General features: G+C 51.4%; 4 protein-coding genes and 1 long non-coding RNA gene across 6 annotated transcripts in view; 2 read left to right on the top strand and 3 right to left on the bottom strand.

The window, feature by feature from the left end:
* plcb2 (phospholipase C, beta 2) overlaps positions 1-2,850 on the top strand; it is a 12,562-nt gene extending 9,712 nt beyond the window's left edge. Inside the window, exons 30-33 of the mRNA XM_055505946.1 lie at positions 464-520; positions 641-698; positions 1,480-1,563; positions 2,105-2,850. Coding sequence (XP_055361921.1) covers positions 464-520; positions 641-698; positions 1,480-1,563; positions 2,105-2,272 — 367 coding nt within the window. The 3' untranslated portion in view covers positions 2,273-2,850. The remainder of the gene's footprint in view (positions 1-463; positions 521-640; positions 699-1,479; positions 1,564-2,104) is intronic.
* LOC129603639 (uncharacterized) lies at positions 2,593-3,483 on the bottom strand. Its single transcript, XR_008693729.1, has 2 exons — positions 2,974-3,483; positions 2,593-2,787 (listed from the first exon to the last, which is right to left on the bottom strand). It is a non-coding gene; the product is annotated as an uncharacterized LOC129603639 (long non-coding RNA).
* Positions 3,484-9,160: 5,677 nt separating this feature from the next.
* On the top strand, positions 9,161-11,074 carry LOC114849108 (ankyrin repeat domain-containing protein 63). Its single transcript, XM_029140197.3, has one exon. The coding sequence runs from the start codon at positions 9,282-9,284 to the stop codon at positions 10,815-10,817; it is 1,536 nt and encodes a 511-aa protein (XP_028996030.1). The 5' UTR covers positions 9,161-9,281; the 3' UTR covers positions 10,818-11,074.
* Positions 11,075-11,414: 340 nt separating this feature from the next.
* On the bottom strand, positions 11,415-22,636 carry LOC114848879 (serine/threonine-protein kinase PAK 6). Its single transcript, XM_029139741.3, has 9 exons — positions 22,078-22,636; positions 16,563-16,810; positions 15,089-15,751; positions 13,939-14,472; positions 13,722-13,855; positions 13,181-13,307; positions 12,981-13,106; positions 12,772-12,906; positions 11,415-12,683 (listed from the first exon to the last, which is right to left on the bottom strand). Exons 2-9 carry the CDS (start codon positions 16,764-16,766, stop codon positions 12,516-12,518), a joined length of 2,091 nt encoding a protein of 696 aa, XP_028995574.1. The 5' UTR covers positions 16,767-16,810; positions 22,078-22,636; the 3' UTR covers positions 11,415-12,515.
* A 2,452-nt stretch (positions 22,637-25,088) lies between these two features.
* bub1bb (BUB1 mitotic checkpoint serine/threonine kinase Bb) lies at positions 25,089-27,768 on the bottom strand. Of its 2 annotated transcripts, none has more exons than XM_029139508.2 (9): positions 27,627-27,768; positions 27,166-27,315; positions 27,025-27,084; positions 26,791-26,935; positions 26,504-26,700; positions 26,237-26,400; positions 25,929-26,122; positions 25,743-25,843; positions 25,089-25,632 (listed from the first exon to the last, which is right to left on the bottom strand). In XM_029139508.2, exons 2-9 carry the CDS (start codon positions 27,291-27,293, stop codon positions 25,368-25,370), a joined length of 1,254 nt encoding a protein of 417 aa, XP_028995341.1. In that variant the 5' UTR covers positions 27,294-27,315; positions 27,627-27,768; the 3' UTR covers positions 25,089-25,367. The 2 variants fall into 2 exon arrangements, with proteins under 2 accessions (XP_028995341.1, XP_028995342.1); XM_029139509.3 differs by having other exon boundaries at positions 27,166-27,318; positions 27,627-27,760.
* Between the last annotated feature and the right edge of the window lie 42 nt (positions 27,769-27,810).

The following is a 27,810-nucleotide window of genomic DNA, read 5'->3' as shown; positions in this document are numbered from 1 at the left end:
GTGTGTGTGTGTGTGCATCTGGAGTCACCTGAGGTCCAGCATTTGACATGTTGCAGGAACAGTCTCTCCAGTAGTGGATGAGTCACCTCTCTGTGCAGCTCTTATCCTTGCGAGGCTCTACTTTCTTCTCTGTGTGTTTATCCCCGTCCTCAGCTGGTGGTGGGTTTTGTCAGGACAGCCATTATCCTACAGGTGTTTAAACAGCAGTAGGGAAATAAAGCCGGTACTGGGCATCTACCTGCACACACACACACACACACACACACACACACACACACACGCACGCACACGCACACACATGCTACAGCTGTGAATTTAAGCCTCTTTATCCAAAAAGAAAAGGGCAGATCCCACACAGGCAGCCTTGTGATTCTTATTAAATATTTTAAAAATGTGTATTTATAAAATGGCATTTTATTTTTGGTTTTACACTGAGCCTTCTATTTTTTGCCCTGTTTTGCAGTGAAACCAAAGATAATAAGAAGAAACTTTCAAAATGTCCATCCACAGATAAAGCAAAGTGAGTTTAATGAGACCTTGTCTGTGACAAACCACACGTTTAACGTCTGCCACAGTTTGATGATTTTTTTAACACGATGAACAAAAGCTTCCAGTGAAAATTATAATTATGTTCTTTTAGGCTGAAGAAGGCGATGAGCACCGAAGTGCTGGATGAGGCCAATCAGTCGGAGGCTGCAGTAAGTGCAGAACCTTCGTCAATTAAACGGATCAGAGGGTTTTGTGCATTTGTGAACAGTTCAGTTTAGAGAAAAACCGTCCACGTTCATACGACTAAGATGTCACATGTCTGCAAAGTACTAGTGCGTTTAGAGGTGTCGCTATGGTAACAAAGAGGCTCCAACGCTGAAGGAATCAGATCAGCCTTGCTTCATCTGCACACATGCTCACATATAGGACGCCCACGTGTTCGTGACCACGCGCACGCCCACACACACACGTGAGCACGCGGACACATTTATCCACAAAGCGCCCACACTCAGCAGCACACGCCCTGCATCCGCTCACAGGGCAGCGAGGCCTCGCCGGGAGCAGGCCGTGACTCATGCACCGCTCCGCTGCCGCTCATCAGGACTCAGGCCTCTAGTATTTAGACTCTGACTCATCCCACGCTGATCCTCTGTCTGGTCGGCAGCTCCTCACCGCAGCGTCGCTCGCTGACTTAATCAGCTCCTGCTTATTAATTTCTACTATTGTTTATACCAGTCTCTGGTTTAATCACCACAGACTCTGGATGTGATTGTGCAGCAGAGCTGGACTCATCTAAACTGTTGCGTCTCGACTGTATTGATCGTGTTGCTCAGGTTGCGTCCCAGGAGTTCATTCCTCCACACAGGCTCACAGGGAGAAACACGAGCAGATCCAGTCCCAGCAGCTGACCTGCACTCCATAGCAAACGCACGCAGGCTCAACCGCGGATCAATAGTGTTTCCAGTAGTGACATGTTCATTGTTGTTGCAGTCGTCGGATTACAGCCCGCAGCAAGTGGCTCTGATGAAGAAACAGGCTGCGACCCTAGAGGAGATCAAGACCCTGACGCATCAGGTGAGTGCAGTTCGTTTTGCTCATTTGCATCACACACATAACACATTAAGGATGAGAGTTCACCCTGTGACAACGTTGGAAAGCCCACGTTCTGAGCCTCTGGTTCCGTCTGTCCATCACGACGGGACGTGATGCTGCCGTGTGACACATCCACTTCTGAGTGAAGCTCCCACCACTGCAGCTGATGTCAGCGCTTCCTTGTGACAAAGCCTCGCTTCACCGCACAAATCTTGGCAGTTGGTGCAGAAAAAAAGGCGTCAGATCGTTGAGACGCTGACGCGTTAGCGCCAGATGGACGTGTTTTTATGTCCCACCAGTAGTATTAGGTTACAAATGTAGTTTATGATATTGTGACAAGTGGGAGGAATTAATATGAGGCAATAAACAAAGAGACAAATCAGGATGAATCACTGGTCTTATGGGTCTGTATGACTCCTCCACCTCCACAGTCCACAGTAGTAGTAATGTGGGATTGTTTACACAGGACCAGTGATTGTGATAAGCATTAACCTGTGACTGACCTTTGACCTCGCGACTGCAGCTCAACCAGGAGGCCCTGACGGAGCACGCTCAGAAGGTGCGGTCTCTGCCGGCGCAGGTGAAGGAGGCGGTGAACGTCTGCGTGGGCGCTCACTTCCCCGACATGGTGGAGCATCCAGGAGACAGGGTGGAGGGCGTGGGTTTCTATGGAGACGTCTTCCTGGGTTAAACGCCCAGCGCCACCAGGCCTCGGCTTCACTGCGGCTCCCAGCGCCGCGTTCATCTCCAGTCTGTGTGATTTCAGGTTTTATTCTGTAGGGATTTTGCAGCCATAATGAAAAGCAGACGTTATATAATGTAGGTGATTGAATTTCTTTTTCTATCCTTCTATTTAAGAGTTAAAAGGGCCGTACAGACAGTTATTCATCGACAGATATGTAGCAACAAAAACAGGCTGAATTGCGATGACTTGCTTGTGTGAGACTCCAGAGAGAGAGAATCGTCCTGTAGCGGCAGCCACAGAAAGGTTGTGAATGAGGAGTGACTCACTGACAGAGAGGACACGTGTTCTGTCACAGACGAGGCCTTTCCCCCGAACAAAAGCTCCGCGTTGGCACGTGATGAAATGCATGAAGACCACAGGTTCATCAGTAGCAGCAGCTCTGCAGATTCTCATGCACGGTGGATGAATTGGCCTTTTCCTGCTTGTTCTTTCGTCTTGTTTCAGCTTTAATGATGTTTTAACTAGGAAAAAAAAAGAAATTTGAATGATGCTAAAATACGTCCAATAAACTATAAACACCTGTATTTGTGTGTGTTTGTGTGTGTGTAGATTAAGTGTTCGTGATCTTTATGTTGGTTCTGAACAACCAAATAGTTTCTGGCTGCAAAGCAACAATTGCAATGAGATTTGTTTTAGCAGCTGCTCACCTCTGTCCTCTGTGGTTGATTTGTGCAGAACACCCGACCATCATCTCTTTTAGGACAGAACCAGAAACTGGAAACTTTACGTTTGTGACATTCAGCCCATGAATGAAATCCACAACAAGACTCAGACGACTGAAAACCAACCTGGTATTTGTGCCAACTTGAAACTCAAAAGAAGCTGTTGAACAGAGAGTCTCTCTCTCTCTCTCTCTCTCTCTCTCTCTCTCTTCAATCCTCTTCAATGGAATTTGTGACTCATTTAAAACAAACAAACAAAACAAAATTGCACAAATGAATCCTTTTCTTCTTGCATGAGCTCATAAAATGCTGGAATGGATCAGGTGTCAGAGGTTGCGACTCCCACACAAAGCACGTGACCTGGGTAAAAGCATGCAGGAAGTGAGACCTGTCCTGCCCATATATGGTCTGATGAATGACAGGCACTGGTACAACCTGCTGCATCAATGAGAGCCACATATTTCTGTGTTGTTACACTTATGCAGGCATTCATTAATTAATGCAGCCTTTCTCTGACTCACCACATGAAGCAATCTGTCCATTTTTCCTGTTTCCTTTTCATCATGACATCCTTCTACTGACTCAAAGAACATGGGTGACACTCAAACGTGGTGGATCTGCACGGACCGTGCCGGGGACACACAGATTGTGCCTGAGAGTCCTGCCACCTCATGCCAAACACAGATGAACTGTGAGCTCGGGAGTGTGAAACCAGTCAGCCCTGAATCACTGGCCTGATAATCTTGCATAAGAAGAGGACGGAGCTGGCGGCGCGGTCCAGACCAGCTGGAGAGGGACGGCCCGAGCAGGATATTTACCCACAAGGCACCGCTCGGGTGCTCACTAACAAGGGAAAAGCCAGAGGAAGCACGGAAGTGTTTGTGGTAACTGCCTGGCTCACGCTGACACACACAATTACACAGCAAAGCACCAAGCAGATGTTCAGATATGAAATGTCATGTTGACTGGTGAACAGTGAGCACACGTTCACACAGAAAGGAAACAGACGTACGCAGAAAGGTTTCATGATACTGTTGAAATGCTTTGACACCATATCACAATTTATTGTTTGTTACATAAAAAGTCGAGTGAATGTCCGGATGCTCTGCCTCTCCCACTCTGACCACGCCCCCTGCACAGGCCACGCCCCTCACATCTAGCCACTCCCACTTCCTCATGTTCCCCTCTGTTTCCAGCTCCAGCCTTGTCTTTACACCTCATCTCAGCCCCTCTTCCATTCACAGGATGACCCTCAGGCTGCTTCATCAACGAGGACGACTGCAGCTCATCATCGAAGCTCCACAGCGTCTGTCGTGTAAACGTTTTTCTGTGTTCTCTTTGTTGAACCATGTCATGTTCAGTAGTGATGTTCCTTATAGCGCCACGTTCTCCCTGATTCCATTTTATCATTAAGTACCAGTAACCAGTAACAGCAGCCCTCAGTCTAATCCTACTCATCTTCTCATCTGCAGACTTCCACCAATTGTTCTTTTTATTCCTGCAAAAACTACAGAGTAACGAATCGCTGCCTTTTTAAAGCCTCAAACCTTCAAAACACAGCAGTAAAACAGCACCACTGCTTTTCTCTCGGTTCCTGAGTGAGGAAGAAGACCTGACCGAGGAGGTGGGAGATTGATCCACAGCCGTCTTGGCTTGAAGTGGATGCTGGCGCCCACGCGCCCCCCCCCCCCCCCCCCGTCCGCCCACACCACCCACTGAGGCTGCTCTGTCACAGGCTTTGTGCTGGAGCTTTGTGGGCTGCTACTGCACTTACACTGGACCCAAGCAGCGCCTCTTTGATTCGTTCCCGCGCTCTTGCCAGGCTGAACAGTCTCCGTGCCTGAGTCAGTGCTGTTAAAGCCTGAGCTCAGCAGCCTGATGTGGATTCAAAGAGGCTCCTCTCCCCTCTCTGCTCATGAGCCCCTGAGTGGGGCCTGTAAGAGGCCCCTCCACCTTCTCACCCATGCAAATGTTCCGCTCCTGCATGCATTGAAGCTAGCGCTTACATTAGCCACACACGGTCTCAGACGCCCACACACTGATTGCCTGCAGCAGACAGCATGATGACGGCTACTCCAATACTGAGCTTTTTTCTCCATGTTCCCGTTGAAGCTGTTTTCGAATTCAAAAACAGCAGCGTTTTTACTTCGCTGTGCTGCCTTTTATTTCCCGTCGACAGTCTCCAAATTATTTGTGAAAATAGGAATTTTTGGAAGCTTCTCCCAATTAGCCAGATAATTATGTGACGGCGAGTGCACACACCCGGCGGAGTGTGTCCTCGCAGGACGACTGGCGTCTCCATTTTATTCACGCGTCAGAAGCAATCGGTTCATTTCCCTACACGTCCGCTCTGTGGGGCAGCGGCCGGTGGAAACGGTCACGCGCTGCACAATGAAACCCACAGTGTCATGACAACGTGCATTTTAACATGGGCACTTAAGGCAAGTGAGTCAACAAGTCTTTTCAAAGCAATAACACTCTAAGCAGGGGTTTCATTTGATGTCAAAGCTGTGCTGTGCGGACGTGGCTCAAAGGAGCTGAAGTCTGAGCAGCAGCAGGACGTGGGCTGGTTCTGGTTCAGAGCTCTGATGCTCAGAACCTTGTGGCTCCAGGTGAGCTTTGATTGATGTCGGTAATGTCGTCATCCATCAAGTCCAGATCCAACCACAAATGACTGTTAATACTTTAACTCCGATGGTGACGGCAGCTCTCAGGACACGGTTTCAGATCAAACCTGGCGTCACTTGAAGCAAAGCAGCCGTTCGCCGCCGCTTCTCTCGTGACTGCGTCGGCAAAGAGTGACTGCAGGTGCTGTGAGCGATCATCGAACCGATTCACGCGGGATCCATTTGTAGAATTGATGGAGCTGTCGGGGGGTAAGCGGCCCTGCAAGGCCACAAATGGGCCTGTCAGCTGGAGACGGAGCGGGAGCGGAGGCCGCACCCTGCAGCTCCGCCGCTTCCATCAGATGTGATGGAAAAAAGAGGAGCTGGATCATAGACACTTTAAACCAAAGGCTGGTAAACGTGTGGAATAATCTGCAAGTTTCATTAAAACTTCAAGTGTAAGAAATACAGGATTTGTACATTCGCATTTAATTAAATGTGCAAATTTGTAATGAATCCAGTTTAATCCAGTTTAATGTGGCTCATTACTAATTTTATTAACTGACTGAAAACAGCTCCCTGTGTTGCGGTGTCGTTGTCCAAAGCCTCAGAGCAGAGCTGCTGCCGTCTCATGTACGTTGGTGTAAATCCCCCCTCTCGTCGGCGCTGATGACCCGCTGTCATGACTGCGGAACAGACCCGTCACGTGGAGGACGCTAATGCTGTGTTGTCCAAATGTCTCCGGCTGAGGACTGATATTAGAGGCCCTTTAATCCGGAGCTGAAGGAACAACCTACTGTTTCCATCTGGCGGCTCTGAGTCAGGGCGTAATTGATGAGCGGCGCCGAGGCCCTGTTTCACGGCCAACGGCGCCGGTTCTGCTGGCGCCCGGCAGCTCCCGGCGCCGCCCGTTTCTCCTCCCGCCCGCATCTTTGCCTCTGCTTTGCTCTAAAGGCAGTAAACAAACCCTGAGCGCTCCAGGCCGGCGCCGCCTAACGTGACATTTGTTTTCGCCCGCCGCGCGTCCACACTGACCTTGCGTGAAGCGAACGCGGCTGCAGCGACAGCAGAGCAGCTGCTGCCTCGCTTTCCTGGAACCGCCGGCGTACGAGCGCCGTGTCCTTGTATTAAATCGAAGGGTATTAGAGGAATAAGAGGACGCACAAACAGGATTGTTGTTGCGGAATACAAATTCATCAACGTGGTATTTTGGGCCCTGCAGGAGGTCTCATCCCCCACGGATGTTTTACATAAGCGTATGGAAACCAAAGTCTTATTGTGTTGAGTTTTTTGTTTCTTCGACACAAGGCAAACAACAATGTGTACTGTGAAATCCTCCTCTAAAGCTCTGATGTGTTTGAAAAAGCCTCCTCTCGTTATGGCTTGGTTAATTGTGCCCTAGCTGCTGGTGTTTGTGCAGGGACTGGAAAATCCAAGGCGCCGCGTCCTGTTTTCCAGGCAGTAGACTGATCCGCGTGCGCTTCATTATGTGGGAGGAGGTGAATTAGTGTGTGGAGGATGAGGGCACGTCGGGTCACGGAGCACACGCGGCACCGCTGAGGGGCCCTTGTTGAATTTGGGGAATTAAATTTAGTCTCAGGTGTTGGTGGATGAGTAGCGTCACCAAGGACCATTCAGCAGTTTCCATTTCACCAGCTTCTCCACTGATTTGTTGATTTCTTTGGGGTTTCTTGGCTCCAGGTCTGCGTCGTCCCCGGGGGCTGATTAAGACACTTAGTCCTGCTGAAAACACCTTAACTTGACACACTCTTTAATTTCCAATCAGACATTCAAAGTGGCTCCTTCGTGGTCCGGGCCCGTAATGAATGGAGATCAGGTATTTACCATGACACCTCTGCTTTATCGCATACATCTGTCCAATTAGCACGTCTCCTGGCGCCGCCGCCACATTCTGAATGTTTCATCCACACTTCATTCATCTGTGTGTGAATGGAGCGTTTGGACTGTGCGGCATGCGTGGAGGCATACTGATGATTTCTGTGGGTCGGCGCCACTACACTGCTGTTGCTAAGCTATTAGCATCCACGCCTGGCTGTGAATTATCTTAATGCAGAATTACAATCAGAACTGTCACAAGCATGTGTCTGGCACCATGAGCTGAACGCAAAGACACGCAGTTTTATTTAGCACAGACAGTCACCAGAACCCTCGGACCTACATACAAGGTCCGTTCACATCTTATGTGTGTGTGTGTGTGTCCACATCTATGCCTCCAGGTTCTATTAGACCACTCAACAGAGGCTGAAGTGGGTTGGTTGATGCACTCTGAGGTGTTTTTGTGGTTCAGTGGGACAGATGCAAAGTGGATCCAATGAAATATGTGTAGGAGTCAGATACTGACTCACTGATACTGAAATTGTGCTAAATGTTAATTACATGTGCACCACACAGACCCGCTGTATTATGCTTCTAAATGTTTAATCAGTCCATGGTGACTGTCAGCTCAGTGCCGCTTTCACATTCAAACCCAGGTGAATTTGGAGGCAGAGGGTTTGAGTCATTTATTGCTCCTGGGTTCCGCTTGCAGCCATTTCAAGGCCCTGACTCACCTACAGCTGCTGCAGTGTTTCCTATGGAAGGACTGTTGGTCACACACACGGCTGGTTGTTGCTTTGCTTTTGTTAACGCTGGTGTCATGGTGTCAGGTCGGTCTGTTCTTTGTGTTCATGTCATTATTGCTTTAAGTTCACGTCTGTCATTGATCGAGTGTCGGTCTGACTGGTTTCCTCCACGTTCAGCTCGGTGCATTGAAAGCGTGATGGTGACGGTCAAGGAGGTGAAGCCGGCTGTGTTCCTCTCACACCAGAGTTTGGCACTGTTTGGGTCCTGCTGAGACTTCTATTGGCAATTAAAATGAATTTCTGTGGTGAAGCAGCTGCACTGAATGCTTCTTGTTGCTTTTTATGATACATGCTCATGCAGGAAAAAATCTGCTGCGTTGGAATTTGAAAGGCTAGAATTAGTAAATATTTGTAAATAACCGACTAACGCTACGATACTACAACTGTGGCAACTGTTCCTCAGACAAGAAACCTGAACAATAACGTTTGTTAACCGAAAGTAAAGCTCAGTTTGTTTGTTTGTTTGTTTTGTATTTATTGATTTACAAGCTTTACCTTTCGGCCGTTTACTTTACCGGTTGCAGCCCATTATTGTAAAATAGCATCATTAGCATTTAATAGCATTTAAATTGTTACGCTGTTTTATTTGTGGTTCATGTTAAAGATGAACAGTGAATTTACTTTGCATCTATTCAGAAATGGCGTAAAAGGCTGAAGTACTCGTAGTAATTACTTCACTCTTAATTATTCATATTGAGGTTTTGCTTATTTGTGACAACGCTAAACTTAAGTTAACCTGAGACCTCGAAGGAGAAATCCTGCTCGTGTTTTTCTCCTGGAGTAATTATTCTGTTCAAACAGCATACATTTCTCTCCAGGCAGAGAGTGCTTGGGCTGAATGGATGCTGCCACTGCATAATGGTCCTCAGACATTTGTTTCCTAGGCAACGTGGGGAGGGCATGTGGAGAGGGAGGTATAAAAACACTGGCTGCTCCGCTCGGAGTCTTACTCTGAGGTAAATAGACTCTGCGGCGGCGGCGGCGCAGGCGATAACTTGCCTCACACTTTGACTCCACGGCTCAGCTCCACGTCGACCCTTCAGGAATGATGCGACCCAAAGATTTACGCCAGGGATCCGGCACCAAGACCTTCCTGGAAGCCATGCACGGCGGGAAGGTCCACCTGGCGCGCTTCATCCTGGACGCCTTGGACGGACGCATCACCAACTCAAAGACGGAGCGGAGCCGCACCCCGCTGATGTTCGCCGCCTGCCTGCAGGACCACGGCACCCGGGCCAAGTTCACGCGGATGCTGCTGGAGAAAGGCGCCGACGTCAACTGCCAGGACGAGGACGGGCGCACGGCCCTGAGTCACGCCTGCGAGGCGGGTCACCTGGACGCCGTGAAGCTGCTGGTGCAGTTCAGCGCCGACCCGGACGTCTCTGACGCCTGGGGCAACACCTCCCTCATGTACGCGGCCCACTACGGCCACAGCCAGGTGGTGGAGTTCCTGGTGAGAGCTTTTAAAAGGCTCGGACTCAGGCTGGACAGAACCAACCACGCCGGCCACTCGGCCGTCGAGGTGGCCAACTTTTTCGGACACAACCAGTGCGTGCAGATTCTGAACTTTTCCTGCAGGAGGAGCGTTGCCGCCGACGACCCGCTTGTTGATGCGAACGAGGGCGACGCGCGGCTTCCCAGCCGGATCCCCAGGCAGGTTCTGGACAGGTTCTCCAAGCAGCTGAGCGGTGACGACCAGCTGCCCAGGCTGTGTCCGAGGCAGCGGAGGATCGGCGCCGGCGCCGGCCTGTGGAGCCACTTCCGATGCTCCAGGAGCCAGTCTCAGGAGGACGGGCACCGGCACAGCTGGGCTCTGCCTCCTCAGCTGGAGGGGGGCGATCGCAGCGTCCTCTTCACCGCCAAACAGCTGCAGAACTGCCAGCTCCGGGAGCTGAGGGGGACGAAGGCGCTGAACTCGCTGCCGGAGCAGAGCCAGAGAGGCGTCGGCCGCGAGCGGAGGCCCGAGAGCCTGTCCCTCTGGGGCAAAGCCCAGTCCTTCAACCTGGAGCTGCTGGGCGGCAGGAAGCAGTCGTACCAGGGCGACGCGCAGGACATGAGCCGCTCCGCCAGCAAGTTAAAGAGAGCCTCGCTGCAGGACGAGAGATGCCTGATCGATAAGACGGAATGTCCCGGTACCGCCGGCGGCCGGAGGACGGACTCAGACAAGGCCGAGTCGGCGCTGAAGCCCCCGCTGAACGGCAAGAACCCGCCCCTGAGGGCGACGGAGGCGCTCAAAGCGCCGAAGGACGAGGACGCGGCGCCGGCGAAGCGGGGCGGCCTCGGCGCCGCCGGCAGAACCTGCCGACTGCTGCCGGCCCGAGAGGAGCCGGAGCCGGGCCGCGCGCCGGCGCTGCCGGGCCTGGGCACGCGGCTGCTGCGGCGCTTCACCGCGCCCGAGTTCCTGCGCATGGTGAAGGACTGCTCGTCGGGCGCCTCCTCCGGCGCCAGGGGCCGGATGTCCCGCTCCGAAACCTTTCCCCTCTCGCACACGCACCAGCAGGTCAACAGCCAGCCCAGCGTGGACAGCATCAGCGCAGTGAGGTGCGAGTTCGAGAGCTCGTCTCAGTCGGCGCTGGAGTAGAGAACGCGGTTTGCTCAGTACGAGAGGTTGGAGGCTAATTATACACATTCACAGACAGTTTTACTGATCCACACGTTTGTAAATCAGCTACTGAAAATAAATATTTTTGTGTATATAAAAGATTTCTATTGTTTGGAATTTGTGTTAAATAATTGCTGTTGTGTTTATAAAAATATCTGTATTTTTGCTTAAAGATATTCAGTGACTGTGCATCGTATGATTCATGTTGAAGACCTAATAAATACTGTAAAACACTGTGTTCAGCGTTTATTCCTGAGCTCCAAGGCCACTTCATTAGGTACAGCTGCACACAGTTCAAACTCAGAGATGGTTCTGTTTATTATTGATGGTGTGTGAAGTTCTACACTGGTTTATTATGAGTGGTTTAAATAATTCTAATTTCATGGATGGCCAACATATTAAATGAAAATGAATGGCAGTTTGAAGTCACCCTGTAGTGGAGTACCTAATAAAGTGGTGTGTGTGTGTGTGTGTGTGTGTGTGTGTGTGTGTGTGTGTGTGTGTGTGTGTGTGTGTGTGTGTGTGTGTGCGTGCGTGTGCGTGTGTGCGCGACAAAATAATAGAGGATCAAATCAATTCAAATTCATTATGCATTATTTTATTAAGTTTTACAAAATTAAAATGTGTAATTCTCTTTTTCGTGAATGTTCCACACAGATAGAAATACATGAAGCACGTATCTGCATCCGAGTACAAATACGATGTGCAAAGTGTTTGTCAGCAGGTGCGTGTCCTGCAGCGTCACATGCCAGACCTGGTTTGTCCCGTCACACACAACCTTCACAGGAGCAACACACACTTTGTGGTTTTTAAAAAGTCGTTCACAAGAAAACAGGCTTGTGTCACCACACACACACACACACACACACACACACACACACACACACACACACACACACACACACAGCTGTACACTCACATAGTAAAGGAAACTAACGTTTGTGTGAATCAGCAGGTTTGACCTGACCTGATAATCAGCATCTTTATTTACATTATTAATTCATGGGTTTATGTTTGAAGTCCGTACTTAATAACGAAACCTTATTTGCAACTTCACGTCACACAAACAAGTCACAACACGTCTGGGAACTAAAGATCATTATGAAACAGAGGAATACGGTGGTGATGAACCCCCCACAGCCCAGCAGCAGCAGCTGGGCCTTCATCTACCCTTTGTTGAGCTAATAACAGAGAACTGTCCTTCACGTTTGTGACTCAAGCATTCACATCAGGCCAGATGTGCCTCCGGTGGCCGTGCAGAGTGTGTGTGTCCAGGACGGAGCGCGTGAGTGTGCAGCGGTTCCGTTTCCTCCCAAAGGACGTCCCAACGCTACTGTTTGAACCTAACAACACACGCCTAGCAGTAACGCCCACTATCAACTAACGTGTTTGTCACATAGACTGGAGTTCTGTGAAATACTGAGATGCTCTAACGTCACACGCACCGTGTTTGGGTTAAATCCCACTAAATGTTGCAGGAAGCCAACCGGGTTTCGGGCCCAGTAACTGCATGCGATCCGTAACGTACTCCTAAAGTGCTTCTCTCATGCCTGAGCCCATGCAGCGTCTGTCCGGAGCCACGTGCTGCCTGGCTCTGCTCCCTGGAGCCCCCTGGCTTTGGTGCCGGAGGAAGTGGACCCCTGCTGGTCCTCATCCCTGTCTGGAGGTGTCAGCGGGTCAGCAGCGGGACATGCGCTTGCGGTACTGCTCCACCAGCGGGACCAGGCACTGAGGTGAGCCGCTCTGCAGCAGGAAGGGGTGCTCCAGCAGGTCCGTGGCGCTGGCTCGCTCCAGCGGGTCTCGGGTCAGCATCCGATCCAGGAAGTCTTTCAGAACTGGGGAGATCTGGAGCAAGAAGGAGCAGACGCATCCGTTTAACATGGATACTTATTATCACAACACCACGAGCTTCACACTGTGCGTGAGCGTGTACCTGGCTGAGGTTTCGGACCGTTGGCGCTGGTTCGTCCCTCAGCCTCTTCATAGCTGCTACGGGGGTTTCGCTGAAGTACGGGGGTTCTCCATCCACCATCTCCACCACCATGATGCCCATGGACCACACGTCCACCTGGTGCGTCATCAGATAGGCTCATTAAGTACCGGATCACACAGCACAGAACCGCGGCGGTCCCGCCCCCTTACCTCAGTGCCGTACGGTGACTTGGAGATGACCTCCGGAGCCATCCAATAGGGAGTCCCCACCAGAGACTTCCTCTTCGGGATGTCCTTACTGATCTGAGCACAGAAGCCAAAGTCTGACAGCTTCACCTGTGGGAGGCACCAGAACCATAGCAGTAAGAAGGAGGGGGGGGGGGGCAAAGGAGGACGTGGAGCGCTCATACCCGTCCGTCCATGGTCAGAAGTATGGAGTCGCTCTTGATGTCCCGGTGGATGACTCCCTGTGAGTGGAGGTAGGCCAGGGCCTGGAGAACCGCTTCACACACGGTGGCGATCTGCTCCTCCCCCAGCCTGCAAGACGAGGGCGCAGGGTTCAGACCCCCACAGCAGCGTCTCCATCACAGGCACACGGACCCACAGACAGCAGCATCACACTCACACACCACATCACCCATCACCACAGACAGACCTGCAGATACGCTAACGGCGGCCGCTGGCTCATCGGCTAAAGAGCTCTTCCTTTTTATCCCTGAGTCACACAGTTGATCCTGTGGAAGCGGTGGCAGCCATCTGCTGGAATAAGACCCTGACCTGAACCTGCTGCTTCCGGTGGGTTCATCATTTCCGATGCATTGGAAAATCGACATTTACACATGAAGCGTAATGTGCAGTGAAGCCGCAGCCTCTCGTTCATGAGTCGATCCCACACCACCCTCTTGTGGTTGATGCAGATATTAAAGATGAAATCATAAGCCCAGCATGCACCTGGTTTCAGACACGATGTTGGTGAGAGCTCCTCCCTCCAGATACTCCATGATGACCCACAGCTCCTCCTCCACCAGCGCAGACTTGAACATCTCCACCACGTTTCTGTGCTGATAGTCCCTCATGATCACGACCTGCAGCACACAATGTTCAGGTTAAAGGTGTGTCGAAGAAGCATCATCACAGGCCGAGGCCACGCGTTCAGCCTTGGCTCTACCTCGTTGAAGAGCAGCTCTCTCCTCTGCTGTCGCCGCAGGTCCATCATCTTTACCGCCACCTGCCTCCCGCTGTGCTTCTCCGTGGCGATGCACACCACCCCCGTGGAGCCCTCCCCGATCTTCACAAAGTTCTCCAGGTACGACCGCGGGTCTCCTTTGTCCACCACCATCTGCAGCGCCGCCTTGAACTGCTCGTGAGTCACCTTGGGCGGGTCGGGGGGGGGCCGGGGCGCGGGGTGCTGAGGGGGTCTGAAGGCCGGGGAGCACGTGCCAGGGGGGCTGGTGGCCAGTGAGCCCGTGGGGGAGGGGCGCGGCTGGGAGGGGCTGTCCTGCCTGGGGTGGGGGGGGTGGGGGCACCCGGAGTGCCTCAGGAAGGGCTCGGGCCCGCCGGGCCTCAGGCCCATGTTGGGAGAGAGGCCCAGCGTGTAGCTGGCGGAGGAGCGCACCGTCCGCTGGAGGCGCACGCCGCCCGCCAGGGGGCTGCTGGTGCCGGTGGGTAGGAAGCCGGAGTGGTACCGCGCCGCCGACTCGGCCTGCGGTACCAGAGAGAGGACACGCGTTAGGTGGGAGCGGCCGCCTGCGCGTTCACAGCTGGAGGCGAAGCAGGCGCTTCCTTCCTGCGCTGCATCCACTTCACCGGATGCGACCCGACGACGCATCCGCTCAGATGGACCCAAAGACGCATCAACGCGGATGGACCCGAAGACACATCCGCTCGGATCCATCCGCCCGGGTGCGACCTGACGACGCATCTGCTCAGATGGACCCGAAGACGCATCAACGCGGGTCCATCCGCCCGGATGCGACCCGACGACGAAGCCTCGTCCTTTTGAAATCGAGCCAAACAGACCATCGCTCAACTTTTACTACACCTCTGGCACTTTAAAGCCGCATGTCTTCCTTTAATAGAGTCGAATAAAATCCTAAACACCAGAACTTTAATCACCTTTAGTGTAAAGCTGATCAATAAGCTGCTTCGCTGAAGTCGACCTCTGACAAACTTTTCAGCCATTAGAAGGAATTGAAGCTGGTGTACAAACATGCTGAGTGCTAATATCAGCAGTACCTGGCATTACGGATGTGCATGAACCTATGAATAATGCATGGTAGTGCACCTGATGACCGCGAGGATGCTGTGGCGAGTCCTACCTTCAGGTCGTAGGAGGAGAACGGCCTCCCGGGGCTGTTGTGTGGGTGCCCGTACAGGGGCAGGTTGGGCCGGAGCTCGGTGGCGGCTCCCGGGTCGCCGCCCGGCGCCGGCTGCGCGCTCATGGCCGGGCTGTAGAAACAGGCAACGGGCCTGTGGCCGGGAGGCCCCCCGCGGGGCGGCTGGGATTCCCTCTTCCAGATGAGCCTTTCCTGGGGACCCACCTCCCCGCTCATGTAGGCCTCGTAGCTCGGCACCGGCAGGCTGTGGGCCGGGACCGGTGGCGGCGCCGCCTCCTGGGAGCTCAGGCCGACCTCGTAGGTGGACGTGGCCTTCGGCAGGATGCCGTTGGGCTGCAGGGTGATGCTCTTCTTCATGCCCAGGTAGGGGGTGTTGGTCTCGCTGTGGGTGTTTCGGGCCCTGTCCCTCCACTGGTCCTGGCCGTCGTCCTCGTCCTCGTCCTCGTGGTCCCGGGTCAGGCCCTCGTACTGATAGGCCTCCCCTTCGTTCACCTCCCCCAGCCTTCCCAGAGACTGGGCCCGCTTCCTGGCCGAGGGGCTGCTCTTCCTCAGCGAGTTGGAGCTGGTCACAGACAGACGGCTCATGTCGCTGATCATGGCGGCGATGTAGTCCCCGTGACCGATCATGCTCCCACGCACGATGGTCTGAAAGGAGAGAGGTGTTAATGGCGTTCTGCAACGGCTGCGCTGAGGGGAGTAATGAGGCGGCATCGTTGCTTAGAGCCCAGTTAAATTTAGACCTGAGCGTCTGTAAAGGACGTTTGTCGTCCCAGAAGGAAAGAAAGGGAAGCAAAGAGGCTGAAAGAGCCCAAACCTGGCAACATAACATCATCACATGAACGTCAGGTGGTTTCTAGAACAGCGTCACACGATGTGACACGGAGGACGGCGTCATGTTTCCAGCCGCTCGAGTCTCACTGGGTCCTTAATGCAGCTGCTAACAGGGGTCAGAGGTCACATCAGCAGCAGCTGATGACTGGACAACTAGAGCTAGCTCCTCCAGATGTTACAGCTCCGCTACATGCTACATCTGTATTTTCATGCAGGGCCTTTTGGGAAAACACTGGACTCGCGCTGACAACGTCATTAAAAGCATTATTAACTCTGATCTTTGCTCGTGTTGAACTAACGACGTGGCTCCATCGGTGTCGTGCTGGTTTTGTGATGAACAGCTGATCATCAGCTGATCGTGTGCTGCAGACGTTCTCTACCTACACTTCGTATCCATTCTGCTTGACATCTGTGGAAAAGCAGCGTGGACTGTTATTAATTGCCAGCGTGGAGTCATAAATCTTGTGGTCCCTCTGAGCATTCAATACTGTAGCGTCACCGTACACAGCAGGATCATTAGCTCAGCCCCGAGACAGATGAGAGGGAAGAGGGAGGAAGAGGATGAGGGAAGCGGCCTCGGAGCTGATGCTGCGTCAACAGAAAGCTCCATCCTTGCGTCTCGTACCTTCTTTGGCCTCAGCTCCACCTCCGTGATCCGGGACGGGTCCACCATGGGCTTGGGCCTGCGCAGGTTCTCTATCAGGCTTTGCCACTGGGTGGGCAGGCCGACGAAGCAGCCGCGCTGGGCGTCGAACGACGTGTGGACGCGGTGCTCGAAGTTCTTGGGCGCTGAGATCTCAGGCCTCTTCTTTTTCTTCTTGCGAAACATCCTCAGGACCAAGGGGACGTCAGCTTCCCCGCCCTGAAACGTCCCTGTAAAGACACACAGCAGCCTTTAACCTCGGCTCATTGGGCGCCACACAGTGTAGTGTTGTAATGTGGGCGTCTGAGCGGCAGCGAAGCTCTGATCAAGAGACGCTGCCACTGACGGACGCAACTCACTGTATTCAAATAGAGGCCGACAACATCTATTCCCAGGCAAATATGTCACACATTCAAATGTCTGGACTAAGAGCTGTCCCGTGTCCTGGACGTGTGCGTCCCAGGCTGCAGGGTGAGCTGAGCCTCTGAGAAGCTCTCGGAGGAAAGAGGCCGAGTTTGTGAGCGCATATGTAATGAAGGAGATCTGGTCAATTAGGGCTTATTCATTCTCTGCCCTTTACTGACGAGCACGAGGCAGAGCAGCCAGCGCCCACAGGCCTCGAGTGCATTAGCAGGATGAGTGCAACACACGCACACACACAGACACGCACACGCACAGACACACACGCACGCACACACACACACACACTAACACATGCACGCACGCACACACGCACGCACACACACACACTAACACACGCACGCACACACACACGCACGCACACACACACACTAACACATGCACGCACGCACACACACACACGCACGCACACACGCACGCACACACACACACACACTAACACATGCACGCACACACACAGACAAACGCACGCACACGCACAGACACACACGCACGCACACACACACACGCACACACGCACGCAACTCAACCCCACACACACACTCACACATTCACTCACACACACAGACAAACTCACTCACACACACCACAACCCTGCACACACCCACCCCCACAACACCTCAACTCACACCGCCATCACACACGCACATCAACTCACTCCACCCACTTCACACCACCACTCGACACACCACCCACACACTACACATTCACATCGCACTCACACAACCCACACACAACCATATCACTCACACGCACACACGCACGCACAGACACAATAACACATGCACACACACACATGCATGCACGCACAGACACACACACACCCATAAACACACACAGTGTATACAAACACAAGTCTACTCCAGCGCTGCCTGATGCTCTAGCTTGTCTCTCGATGTGTGCGTGGGCTTTTGCTTCTGCACAAATGCAGTGACACAATCACATGAACTGTTTCCTCCTCCTGCATCCAGTGGTTACTGAACCTGTGATCCAGTTCAGCTGACACAAACCTGAGCCTTAACCTCACACTGCAGTTCTAGGATCAACGTGGCCACTGCAATGTTTGCCATGATTTCCCATCATGCATTGTGCTGAGGCTTCTCCTCTCCTCTCCTGCTGCAGCGGAGGCAGAAGGTGAGGCCCATGAGCCAGGCATCGCCTCGTTACGATGGGGGGGTGCGTCGCTCCCTTCAGGCTAATTCAATCACAGGGCTAATATGCTAAGTGTTGCATAAGCGCATCGCTCTGTGCTCTCCCCATGTACATAATGCGATGCTGGGGAGGAGTCTAATCCCCTCTGACAGGCACTTTATGGTGTGAGGGGCTTCAGGATCATCATCCAACCTGGACATGCCCACATTTTACAGCACAAAAACAGACGCCTGAGAAAACAAGCCACAAACAGTCCAGTCTGTGTTTGTGGCTTCATTGCCTGCTTAGACAGCCGTTCACCGCGCGGACGGCGCTGCTGCCTGAACAAACATTTACACACGGCGCTCATGTTTCCTTTTACAAGCAGATCAATCAATATTTACTCACAAATGCAAGCGGTTACAGTTCTTCATGGCGATCGCAGCGCAAGGAAGTTCCATCGGATCAAAGCAGCGAATAGAAGCTATCAGCTACAGAATCCTTGTAGTTACTGATATTAGAGGGTAGATGAAGCCTCAATCATACTGACCTCACTGACCTGCGACACATGTAACAATAAACTACTGATTTCTCAAAGACGTGTAATATTTCCTTTGTGCAGAGACCAAGTTGCACTGAGAACGATCACACTTTCTGGTCACATCCCTCAAATCTGTGTGGACTCGACCCTCTGCGGCAGCGGCTTGTCTTGAATATCAAATTGCTGAGGCAAAATTCAGCAAACTGCTGTCAGGGATGTGAGGAGCTGAAGACGATGAGGTCACTGTAAAAATGTGCTACTTTAGATGTTTCACCAGAAGCAAAAGAAGAATTAAATGACTGACGCCAAACGCCACAGATTCCACCGCTGAGAAACCAATTCTCCCACAGTAGCATGTGCAGGAAGCTGTTTGTAGCTCATCTGCTGGTGAACACAAGCCTGAAACAGCTGATGTATGAGAGCATCCACACAAACAGAGCATCTTCCTCTGCCTCACCCTCCGCCTGCTCGGAGCTCCTTCAGCCGGAAAAGAGGTGCATCCAGGCGATCCATACGTTTCCCACCCAGAACATGACAGAGGAGACGAGGGCACGCGGCGGAAGTCATGCCCAGCGGTTGCTGCAGCTGAGTGGGAGGCGATGCACAGAGAGGAGCAAGACTGGGTTTGCTGGGTTTTAGCGCTGGGAGCTGTTCTGCCTCTGTCTGCCCTGGTTTCTGCCTCGGTGCGTGCATGCAGCCGTGCAGGTGACTGTGCTGCAGGATTAGTGTGGTGTTGAGTCCTTCACTGATCTAATTTTAGGACACATCATTCCCCCTCCGCTCCCTGGGAGACAGTGGAGATGAGGTGATCCTCTCTCACTGTTTATCGCTGGACGTGTGAGGAGCATAATCGAGCTCCTCTGAACCACACGGGCCCGTTTCCTCCCAGTGACACACAGGTGTTCTGTTTGGACGGAGAAACTGCTTTTCTATCTGCTTCATTACGACGACCGTTTTGCCCTTTGAGTGTAATGAGACTGGCCGTGGAGGGGGAGGAGGGGGAGGAGGGGGGGGGGGGGGGGGGGGGGGGGGCTGGTCATCTCCCCCCGTGCTTTGTAAAACACACACATCCACATAGACGCCATCTGAGGGGATAAGAGGGACGTGACTGGACAGTACAACAGCGGCGTTTATGATCTAACTTGATGTCGTCTCTTTGAAGTCACCTCTGTGGACGCGAGAGGAGACGACACGCTGCATCCAGCCACACGGAACGGGACGACGCTGCCATGCATATTTCATTGCAGGCTCTGATACATCATGCATGACAAAGCGCTTGGAACACAGCAAAAGTTCTATCAGGACGCGTCCTGCAGCGACTGTGAAGCTGATCGCTAAATGCGTGGGAATGTTCATCTCCAGAGGACGAGAGTGGCCCGAGTTCAGAAACATGAACCTAAATGTGATCACTAGATTCAAGTCAACTGCATGTGTGGGATTGTCATGTTAGACTGTAGCATCACAGATGGAGCTGCAGTCGTTCTTATGGTCTACATTCAGTAGTAATAAAAGATAATAGAATGCAAAGCATGAAATCATTTCCTGGACGCATTCATATTCTGTGTATGTTTCATTTTGCATCATTTGACATTAAGCAGCGACGACCCACATTCACACAGAGTTCAGTGATAGTGACACGTCCTGGCATATTTCAAATGTCACATAACTCACACTGCTGCATCATGTGGAGGCTTTGACTCCGACCCGAAGCGCGTCAGAAACAGTCCGACGCCGCCGAGGACGTCAACAGTCAGAGTCTGTCTGTCATGAGCACAAAGAGGCCCGAGGACGGAGTCAGCGTGATGCACGTGGACAATCAGAGCGTCACCGCTTCAAGGCTCGGAGCCCAGAGGAACCGTGAGTCCGTCAGCGCCGACGGGAGGAACCGCCGACCAAAGGTGGAGGCGCTGGAGCCTGCGTTGGACTCGACGGAGCAGAGGGCGTTTGAGGACAGGCCCATTAGCCGCATTTATCACAGCGGTTCTGTCCCCTGACAGCGGTTCTGACAGCGCTTCTGTCCCCTGACAGCGGTTCTGACAGCAGTTCTGCCTGCAGCGAGCCACCAACACGCAGCAGAACCAAGTCCTGCTGGACTCCAGCGCTTTAAGCAGCTTTTATGTTGGACCGAGGCAGCTCCTCCTCTGACCACGTGCACGCTGAAGGCTGGAGCCAGGTCGGTACCATCCGTCCCACTGAGGACGGGTGGTACCGAGTGTGGTACCACTCTCCTCTCCTGGATCTAATTTAGCTTTGATTCTGATTCAGCTGGACCTTCTTCGGCCTCACTGTATCGGCGCCAGGGACAGAGCGGCAGCATTTTTACCCTCAGATTACTTCACGGTACCAATCTGTGCTCCGGCCCAGAGAACGGACTCTGTCCTCATTCAGACCGTTTTAATCCTTGGTGCTGACGCTAAGCCGTTGGACCGACAGCAGGTCACGTGAGGACCCACCACACCTGTGTGTGTGTGTGTGTGTGTGTGTGTGTGTGTGTGTGTGTGTGTGTGTGTGTGTGTGTGTGTGTGTGTGTGTGTGTGTGTGTGCGTGTGTGCATGTGTGTGTGTGTGCGCGTGTGTGTGTGTGTGTGTGTGTGTGTGTGTGTGCGTGTGTGCATGTGTGTGTGTGCGTGCGCGTGCATGTGAGACCTTCATTTCTTCGTGCATATCAATGAGTGACCTCAGAAAGCAGCGCGTGGCGGAGTCAGACTTGCAGCCTCGGTTACATCATGATCAGTGTTATGAAATGTGCAGATGATTGAACGGAGGGATGCTACGCGCGTCAAGCTGTCTTTGCTAGCGGGAACATGTGATGCTGTAAGTAAGAGTGAGTAAAATCCATAGACTCAAAACACCTTAGCCCTGCATTGATTTTCACTCGGGATTCAACATTTGCTGTTTCCCTCCAGCTGAGCACATTCCACGTCTCCTGTCTCCTGTCGTCTACGCCCCCCCCCCACAGCATCTGTAAACCGGACCGCGAGGGACCTGACGATCAGCCTGCACACACACACATCAGCAGGAAGTGCAGCTCCTGACACCACGACTGATTCACCCTGAGAAAGGAAGCGTTTCAGGGCTCGTCCTCTGTGAATCAGACATTGAGTAAAGCGTAGAGCTGTGGGGACGAGGAGGAGGAGGAGGAGGAGGAGGAAGAGGAGGGGGGGGCACAAGGTGAAGGCTCTATCATCTCACTCCAACATCAGCACCTGGTTGCACTGCATTCTGCTCACAGCCTCTCCTTATCCAGCACACACACACACACACACACGCCTGCTCTTTATCAATGACGTTAAGCCTCTCCCCCCCCTCCTCCCTCTTTACCCCACTGTCCCTCTGCTCTGAGGAAACAGGGCTGTGAAGAGATAAACCACTGAGCCGTTGTTTAAATAAGAGCCGTCCCTCTTACCTCGCCGTCCAGTGAAGAGCGGAGCCTCTCTCCTTCAGGAAGGCTTGCAGACGACGGTGTGCACATACACTATTATCCACCCGCCTTCTCGCATCCACTCACACGGACAGCGCGCTGCCTCTCACGCAGGCGGAGCAGAGCTGGCTCTGGCTCTCACTGCAGGCGGCCGCTCGCCTGGGAAAGCCTGACGCGTTGCTCCCTCCAGGCACGGGCGCTCGCTGCCATCTCAAAGGCTCTTTGTTGGGGCCGATTCATCCCCGGCTCCGTGGCTGAGTGCTGGTCCGTGTGCGGCCGCCTGCTCCCGGGGACGCGGTGACCGTGCAGAGAGGGGACAAAGCCATGAAGAGGAGCGGCAGCATCCACGAGAGAATCTCACAGCCGCTACAGCGCCTTCCATCCCCCTCTTCCTTTCCTTCTCTGCTTTGCTCTTGTCTCTCTCACACACACACGCACACACACTCTCTCTCTCTTCACCTCGCTTGCTCACTCGCTCGCTCTCCTTCTCCTCATCCTCTCTCTTTCTCCCTTTCTCTTTATCATTTCCCTCTTTCTCTGCCTCCTCCCACTCCCTCACTGGGCTGCAAAAGAACTGATAGCAGCATGTGCATGTGTGTGTGTGTGTGTGTGTGTGTGTGTGTGTGTGTGTGTGTGTGTGTGTGTGTGTGTGTGTGTGTGTGTGTGTGTGTGTCAGGCAGGTTTCTGATGACTGTAAGGAAAGAGGAGCTCCTTCACACCTCATCACCTGGGATACCTTTCATCCGTCTCTCCGCCCTCTGCCTCGCTCTGCTTTACACACACTGGGTGACGTGGGATCATGAGTTTGCTGTTGGTCAAATGCATTATCCATGGAACGATGGGGTCAGAGTGGCAGATGGCGGGAGGGTTGTTGTTTCTGTGTGTGAAGGGGGAACAGTGTGAGGCTATTTCTGTGGAGGGTGCAATCCTCATCCTCACAATCTCTTCCGAGACCAATGTGACCCAAAAAAGAATCTTTGGGGGATGAAGGCACCAGAAGGAGTTGCATCCCCAACCCCGGTGTGGAAGCCTCATTATCAGAAGAAAGCGCTCCCCGCTCTCTACACCACAATCATTTCCTGAATTATTTACGCAGCAGACACAAAGATGGAAAATGTATTAGGGTCAAGTCATGCAGAAAGCAGTGAGCCGCATTTGGGGCATGCATGTTATACACAAGTGCTGCTGCTGCTGGAGCAAGAAGAAAAGATGCAAATAAAGATCTGACTCTTTACACATCAAATACAGTGAGGTGAAAGAAAGTCTGCTGGAGCCGATCTGCATAACAACGAGCGATCCGCCTGTTGCGGGTAATGCAGATACGTCCCTCCCTCTGGTTCACTCCGTCAGCATTTTCACAGATATGTCTTGGCATTTCTCTGTTTCACTGTCTCAGTCGCATCAGCCTGATTCCTTTTGAGTTAGAAACGGCCTCGTGAGTGATATTGTACGTATAAATATGGTGGTTGTCACGCGACAGCTGTTTGTTCAGGCCTGAGCTCTGACCTGTTTATGTGCTCACACTTATCTCTGCCAGAGCCACACAGAGGTCAGGAGGTCGAGCAGTGAATCAAATGCAGTAAATGGATGTGTTGTGTTGATTTGGGTTCTGTTTAACCAGGTTTGTTGTGAGGAATGTGATGTCTGTGTTTCTGCATCTCATCTCATCTCTTCACCAGCCAGTCATTTGCATCAAAAGCCCCTTTAAAATATCTCTAAAATGGGTTTTGAATGACAATCGGTAGATTTAGAGCACTGTGTCATTAAAATGAAAGGATCCTGCCTTAACAGTTTGCATTTCAATCCGTCCTTTTGTTCAGGACGAGCCTGAGGATTACACCAGCGGTGATCAGGGCTCAACCTACATTCTCCAGCTCAAGCAGATGTAGCTTCTTGTCCAAGTCACACGCTATTGTCAGATAAAAATAATAGAAGTTCACACTGTTATAGTAAAACACTCACTATGTAACGTGGTGGTGTTTTCAAAGTGGAGACACCTTCAGACTGACTTCTAGCCACTCAGAGAACCTGGCTGTTGTTGGGTCCAACAGCAGCGCTGGACAAAAGCTCTGTCTTGTCTAAAGCACATTAAACAACCGTAACCTGCTTGTACCGTCTCTCAGCTGCTGTAGAACAGAGCTATAGATTTCCTGTCTTGAGAGCCATCGGAGTCACGCGCTGCTTGCTTTCAGGAGATGAGCTTTTAATAAGTGCTGCCAAATGGCAAGTCATGGAGGATGCGTTATGATGTGGTTGTGCTGTGTCATGACGGGAGGGCAGCGCGTCGCCCATCATCGATCCGCTGCTCGTAGAGCGAAGCCAACATTCAGAGTAGATGGTCTGGGACTCACCAGTCGAGAGGATCCAGGCTGAGTCTCACGTTTCCAGTGTGAGGTTAAAGCTTTTTCCTCCAGTTCTCCACGTGTAAAAGCAGCAGTAAGCTGTGCTAACGCACATCCAGGCTCTGGCCTCCTGGGGAAAGAGTCCCACTCCACCCACGACCGCAGAGGGTGGATTTCACTTGCTAATGAGCCAACTACCTATCTTCCAGCCATTCATCAAAGTCTGGCAGCCAGTGTGTGAAGTGTATCCCATCATCACAGTAGATTAGGTTCACTCCCACCTCTTCACACAGCGGGCCTCTGGGTAACCTCTCCTGGACAATGATTTACATTCTGCTAGCTGGACACGCACTGGCTCATAAAAGTCTCATGACTGGCAGGTGTTGAGTTGTGCATGTTAACCTGCAGTGAGAAACTTAAATGAAGTCGCTTCATCAGAGCGATTATCATTTAAATGCATTTTCATCAGAACCACCTAGAAGTGATTGTGTAAACTGTAGAATCGCTTTAGTTTGCACTAAATTGTTCTTGCAGTCCATTACTCATCCAAGCACCAGAAATAAACCTATGAACTATCCCTAACCCTACACGCCCCTGCTGACAGCGCACACAACCAGGCCTCATGAGACATCTCAACACAAAACATAACTCCACTCAACATCGCACAATTTAGTTTACTCCAAATCTGTGGGTTCATGTGGAGACGACAAAAAAAATCCACTCGAAGCTTGAACATGGTCACACAAAAAACATGGAACTAAACATAAAATGCTCGTTCCTATTATTCAGTCCACTTCTTTTCTTTTAGTTACTGAATTGCTATGAAAACATGTACAGCATGAAAAAAAGCACTTGACAGTAGTTTTGTGATACATACAGATAAAAGTAAAACAATGTTAATAAAGTATGTCAAACTGAAGCAGTGACGGGAGCTTAAGCCTCTTGACCTTCGACCTTCTGTGATTCCTGTGCCATCTTTTTAAAGTAGCGTTCAGCCCGTAGTTCTTCAAAGCAGAATTCAGTGGCTCCGCTCAGCAGCAGCTCTTTACAGTACACACTCTGCTCCTGTGTTTTCCCTGATTCCACCTCCTCCTGTTGCCGATGGTGCTCCTGTAGTCTCTTTAGAGGAGTGTCTTCTTTGCAGGGTTTACGTGCTGACAGAACCGTGTTTACTGCTGGGTTGATCTTGCACGGAGTCCTGAGGAACCAAAGGAAAAAACATTCATAGAATGTGAATCAGGATGTGTGATTTAAAAAAAATGTTTAAGTAACAACACTGAATCAGACAGAAGTCTTAGAGTTACTCACATTTTTGGAAGCTGGTCTGATTCCTCAACAAAGGGTTGAAAAGTGGGTTTGGGGGGCGGCGCAGGCATAACAGTATGTCCAAATTTGGTCTTCTGGGGCATCTAAAAATCACAAACATGACATTATTAGACCGACAGGACTGGGATATATTAAATCCACATCCAGCACAATCCACTTCTGTTGTACCTTGACATCACACCATTTTGCAGGCTTCTGCTCATTCTCTTTTGCCCGGTGGGTGGGCGGCGCCATCCAGGACTGCGCTCTAAGCTCTGACGTGCCGGCACCTTCAGACTTACTCTCATCGAAAATGACCAACTGACTGTTCGAACTGTTGCCGAGGACAGGGACCCCCTGTGACTGCAGGCCTCCAGTAAAACCTGTCCAAACATAATTATTTTACTTCTAACAGGGCTGAAAATATATGAATGAATAAATCATCTTTTGATGGCATTTTCAACACAACTACATGTAACTACAGGTAACATGCTCACATTTGATTGCAGAACCAGTTCTGTTGACAGGGGCGATGGCCTTTTTCTTGCCTCTATGTTTAAGAGAGGCTAGAGAAACTCTCTCCAATTCTTTGGGCTCATCGTCACTATCATCTTCATCCACATTCGTCAAAATATGCCGGGACACGCGTGCCTGCAGAGCCCTACGAAAAGACAAGGTTTTCAATTGTTAGACAGCTGTATATGGGGAAAAGCTCTGTCTCACCAGTTTGGATCTATCCCAAACTGTACTGGATTAGTCCGTACTTGTGAAACTGTAGAAGCTTATCATGAGGCTCGGCGAACTTCATGAGTCCCTCCTGATAGACCCGGTCTGCTTTAAGATAATTCCCTTGATTTTCATACTCTTCGGCCCAAGCAATGTAGAAACCCGCTTGTGTCACTCCTATCCCCTGTGCTTGCATGTACCGGTAAATATCCAGGGGCTCCGAGCAGTTCTCTGCCTAATGACACACAAAACAACATGACAGATGCAAATTTGGACAAATTTATGTCTCAAATTTAAAATACAGGTCAAAAAACATTACACCTACAAATTTGATACAGAGATCCACATAACGAGGGTCATTGTGGTATTTCTTTTCTTCTTTGAACAAGGTCACAACTCGTTCCAACAGCGTAGTGAGGTTGCTCTCCTTCCCTCCGCATGGGAAGGACTGCTCTGTCCACTTTATATACCTATAAAAGACGTGAGGATTAGACAGAAAGCCTTTGAGATTTAAGAGGAGCTGAAAACAATACACTTAGTGTTAATATGTTCTACTTGCCGATCCCAAACATTAAGTGGATCATCTCCATCGTACATTCGCAGTTCAGACTCGAAAGCCCTGGAAAAGATATGAAAAGCTGTAATTAAATATAGAACTACATGTGCCTCCTAATGTGCCGTGGTTACAGCGCATCCGTACTGTCTTTGTTGGTTGATGGCATCCTGTTCGTGGCTGAGTGCTTGGTGTAAAGAGGATATGGCTCTGCCGCGTCGCAGAGGCTGAATGTTTTCTTTGCTCAGCTCCCATTCCACATCTCCTTCTGCCATTGTGGGGGTCAAACCTGCGTGTCTGCTGACAGACAGACACAGTAAGTACTTTGAGGTCTAATCACAAAGTATTATTTGAGCAACCAAAAATCAAACATGTGCAAGCAGGGTGTTTCTGGTATACGGCTACTTTATCATGTACAGGTCAGCTGATGGTTATGTTTTACAGCTCTACGGCTACAAACCACCACAGAATCACGCTGACGTTAGCCGGAGCTAACGCTTTAGCTAGCCACGTTAGCTTCGCTTCAGCTCGAGCATTATCATTTTTATTCACAGCAACAGACAACTTTAGCCACACAAAATAGAACTCACGTATTTCACACGACTTACCGTTATATGTGCCTTTTAATCGGTATTTCCAATCACGCTAATAAGCGTCAGTTGTGTGTTTTGAACCAAGACCGCGTTTCAATTTGGAGAAAGCTGATTGGCGGGATTAAGAACAGGAAACACACGCGGGCGTCATGGCGTAACTTCCGGAATACTTCCTGTTATGGTTGTATTACCGATGAAA

Source organism: Betta splendens, chromosome 22, assembly GCF_900634795.4.
Source record: "Betta splendens chromosome 22, fBetSpl5.4, whole genome shotgun sequence".
NCBI lineage: Eukaryota > Metazoa > Chordata > Actinopteri > Anabantiformes > Osphronemidae > Betta > Betta splendens.
The sequence above is the reverse complement of the archived record's forward strand: the minus strand, read 5'-3'. Positions and strand labels throughout refer to the sequence as shown.

Excerpts from the sequence above, each read along its gene's own strand:
- bub1bb (XM_029139508.2), bottom strand. The coding sequence starts at position 27,293 with ATGGCAGAAGGAGATGTGGAATGGGAGCTGAGCAAAGAAAACATTCAG. Across the intron at positions 27,085-27,165 it reads GCCATCAACCAACAAAGACA|GGCTTTCGAGTCTGAACTGC; the intron begins GTACGGATGCGC and ends TATCTTTTCCAG. Across the intron at positions 26,701-26,790 it reads TGGATCTCTGTATCAAATTT|GCAGAGAACTGCTCGGAGCC; the intron begins GTAGGTGTAATG and ends GTGTGTCATTAG.
- LOC114848879 (XM_029139741.3), bottom strand. The coding sequence starts at position 16,766 with ATGTTTCGCAAGAAGAAAAAGAAGAGGCCTGAGATCTCAGCGCCCAAG. Across the intron at positions 13,107-13,180 it reads TTCTGACCATGGACGGACGG|GTGAAGCTGTCAGACTTTGG; the intron begins GTATGAGCGCTC and ends TGCCTCCCACAG. Across the intron at positions 12,907-12,980 it reads AGTCACCGTACGGCACTGAG|GTGGACGTGTGGTCCATGGG; the intron begins GTAAGGGGGCGG and ends ATGACGCACCAG.
- LOC114849108 (XM_029140197.3), top strand. The coding sequence starts at position 9,282 with ATGATGCGACCCAAAGATTTACGCCAGGGATCCGGCACCAAGACCTTC.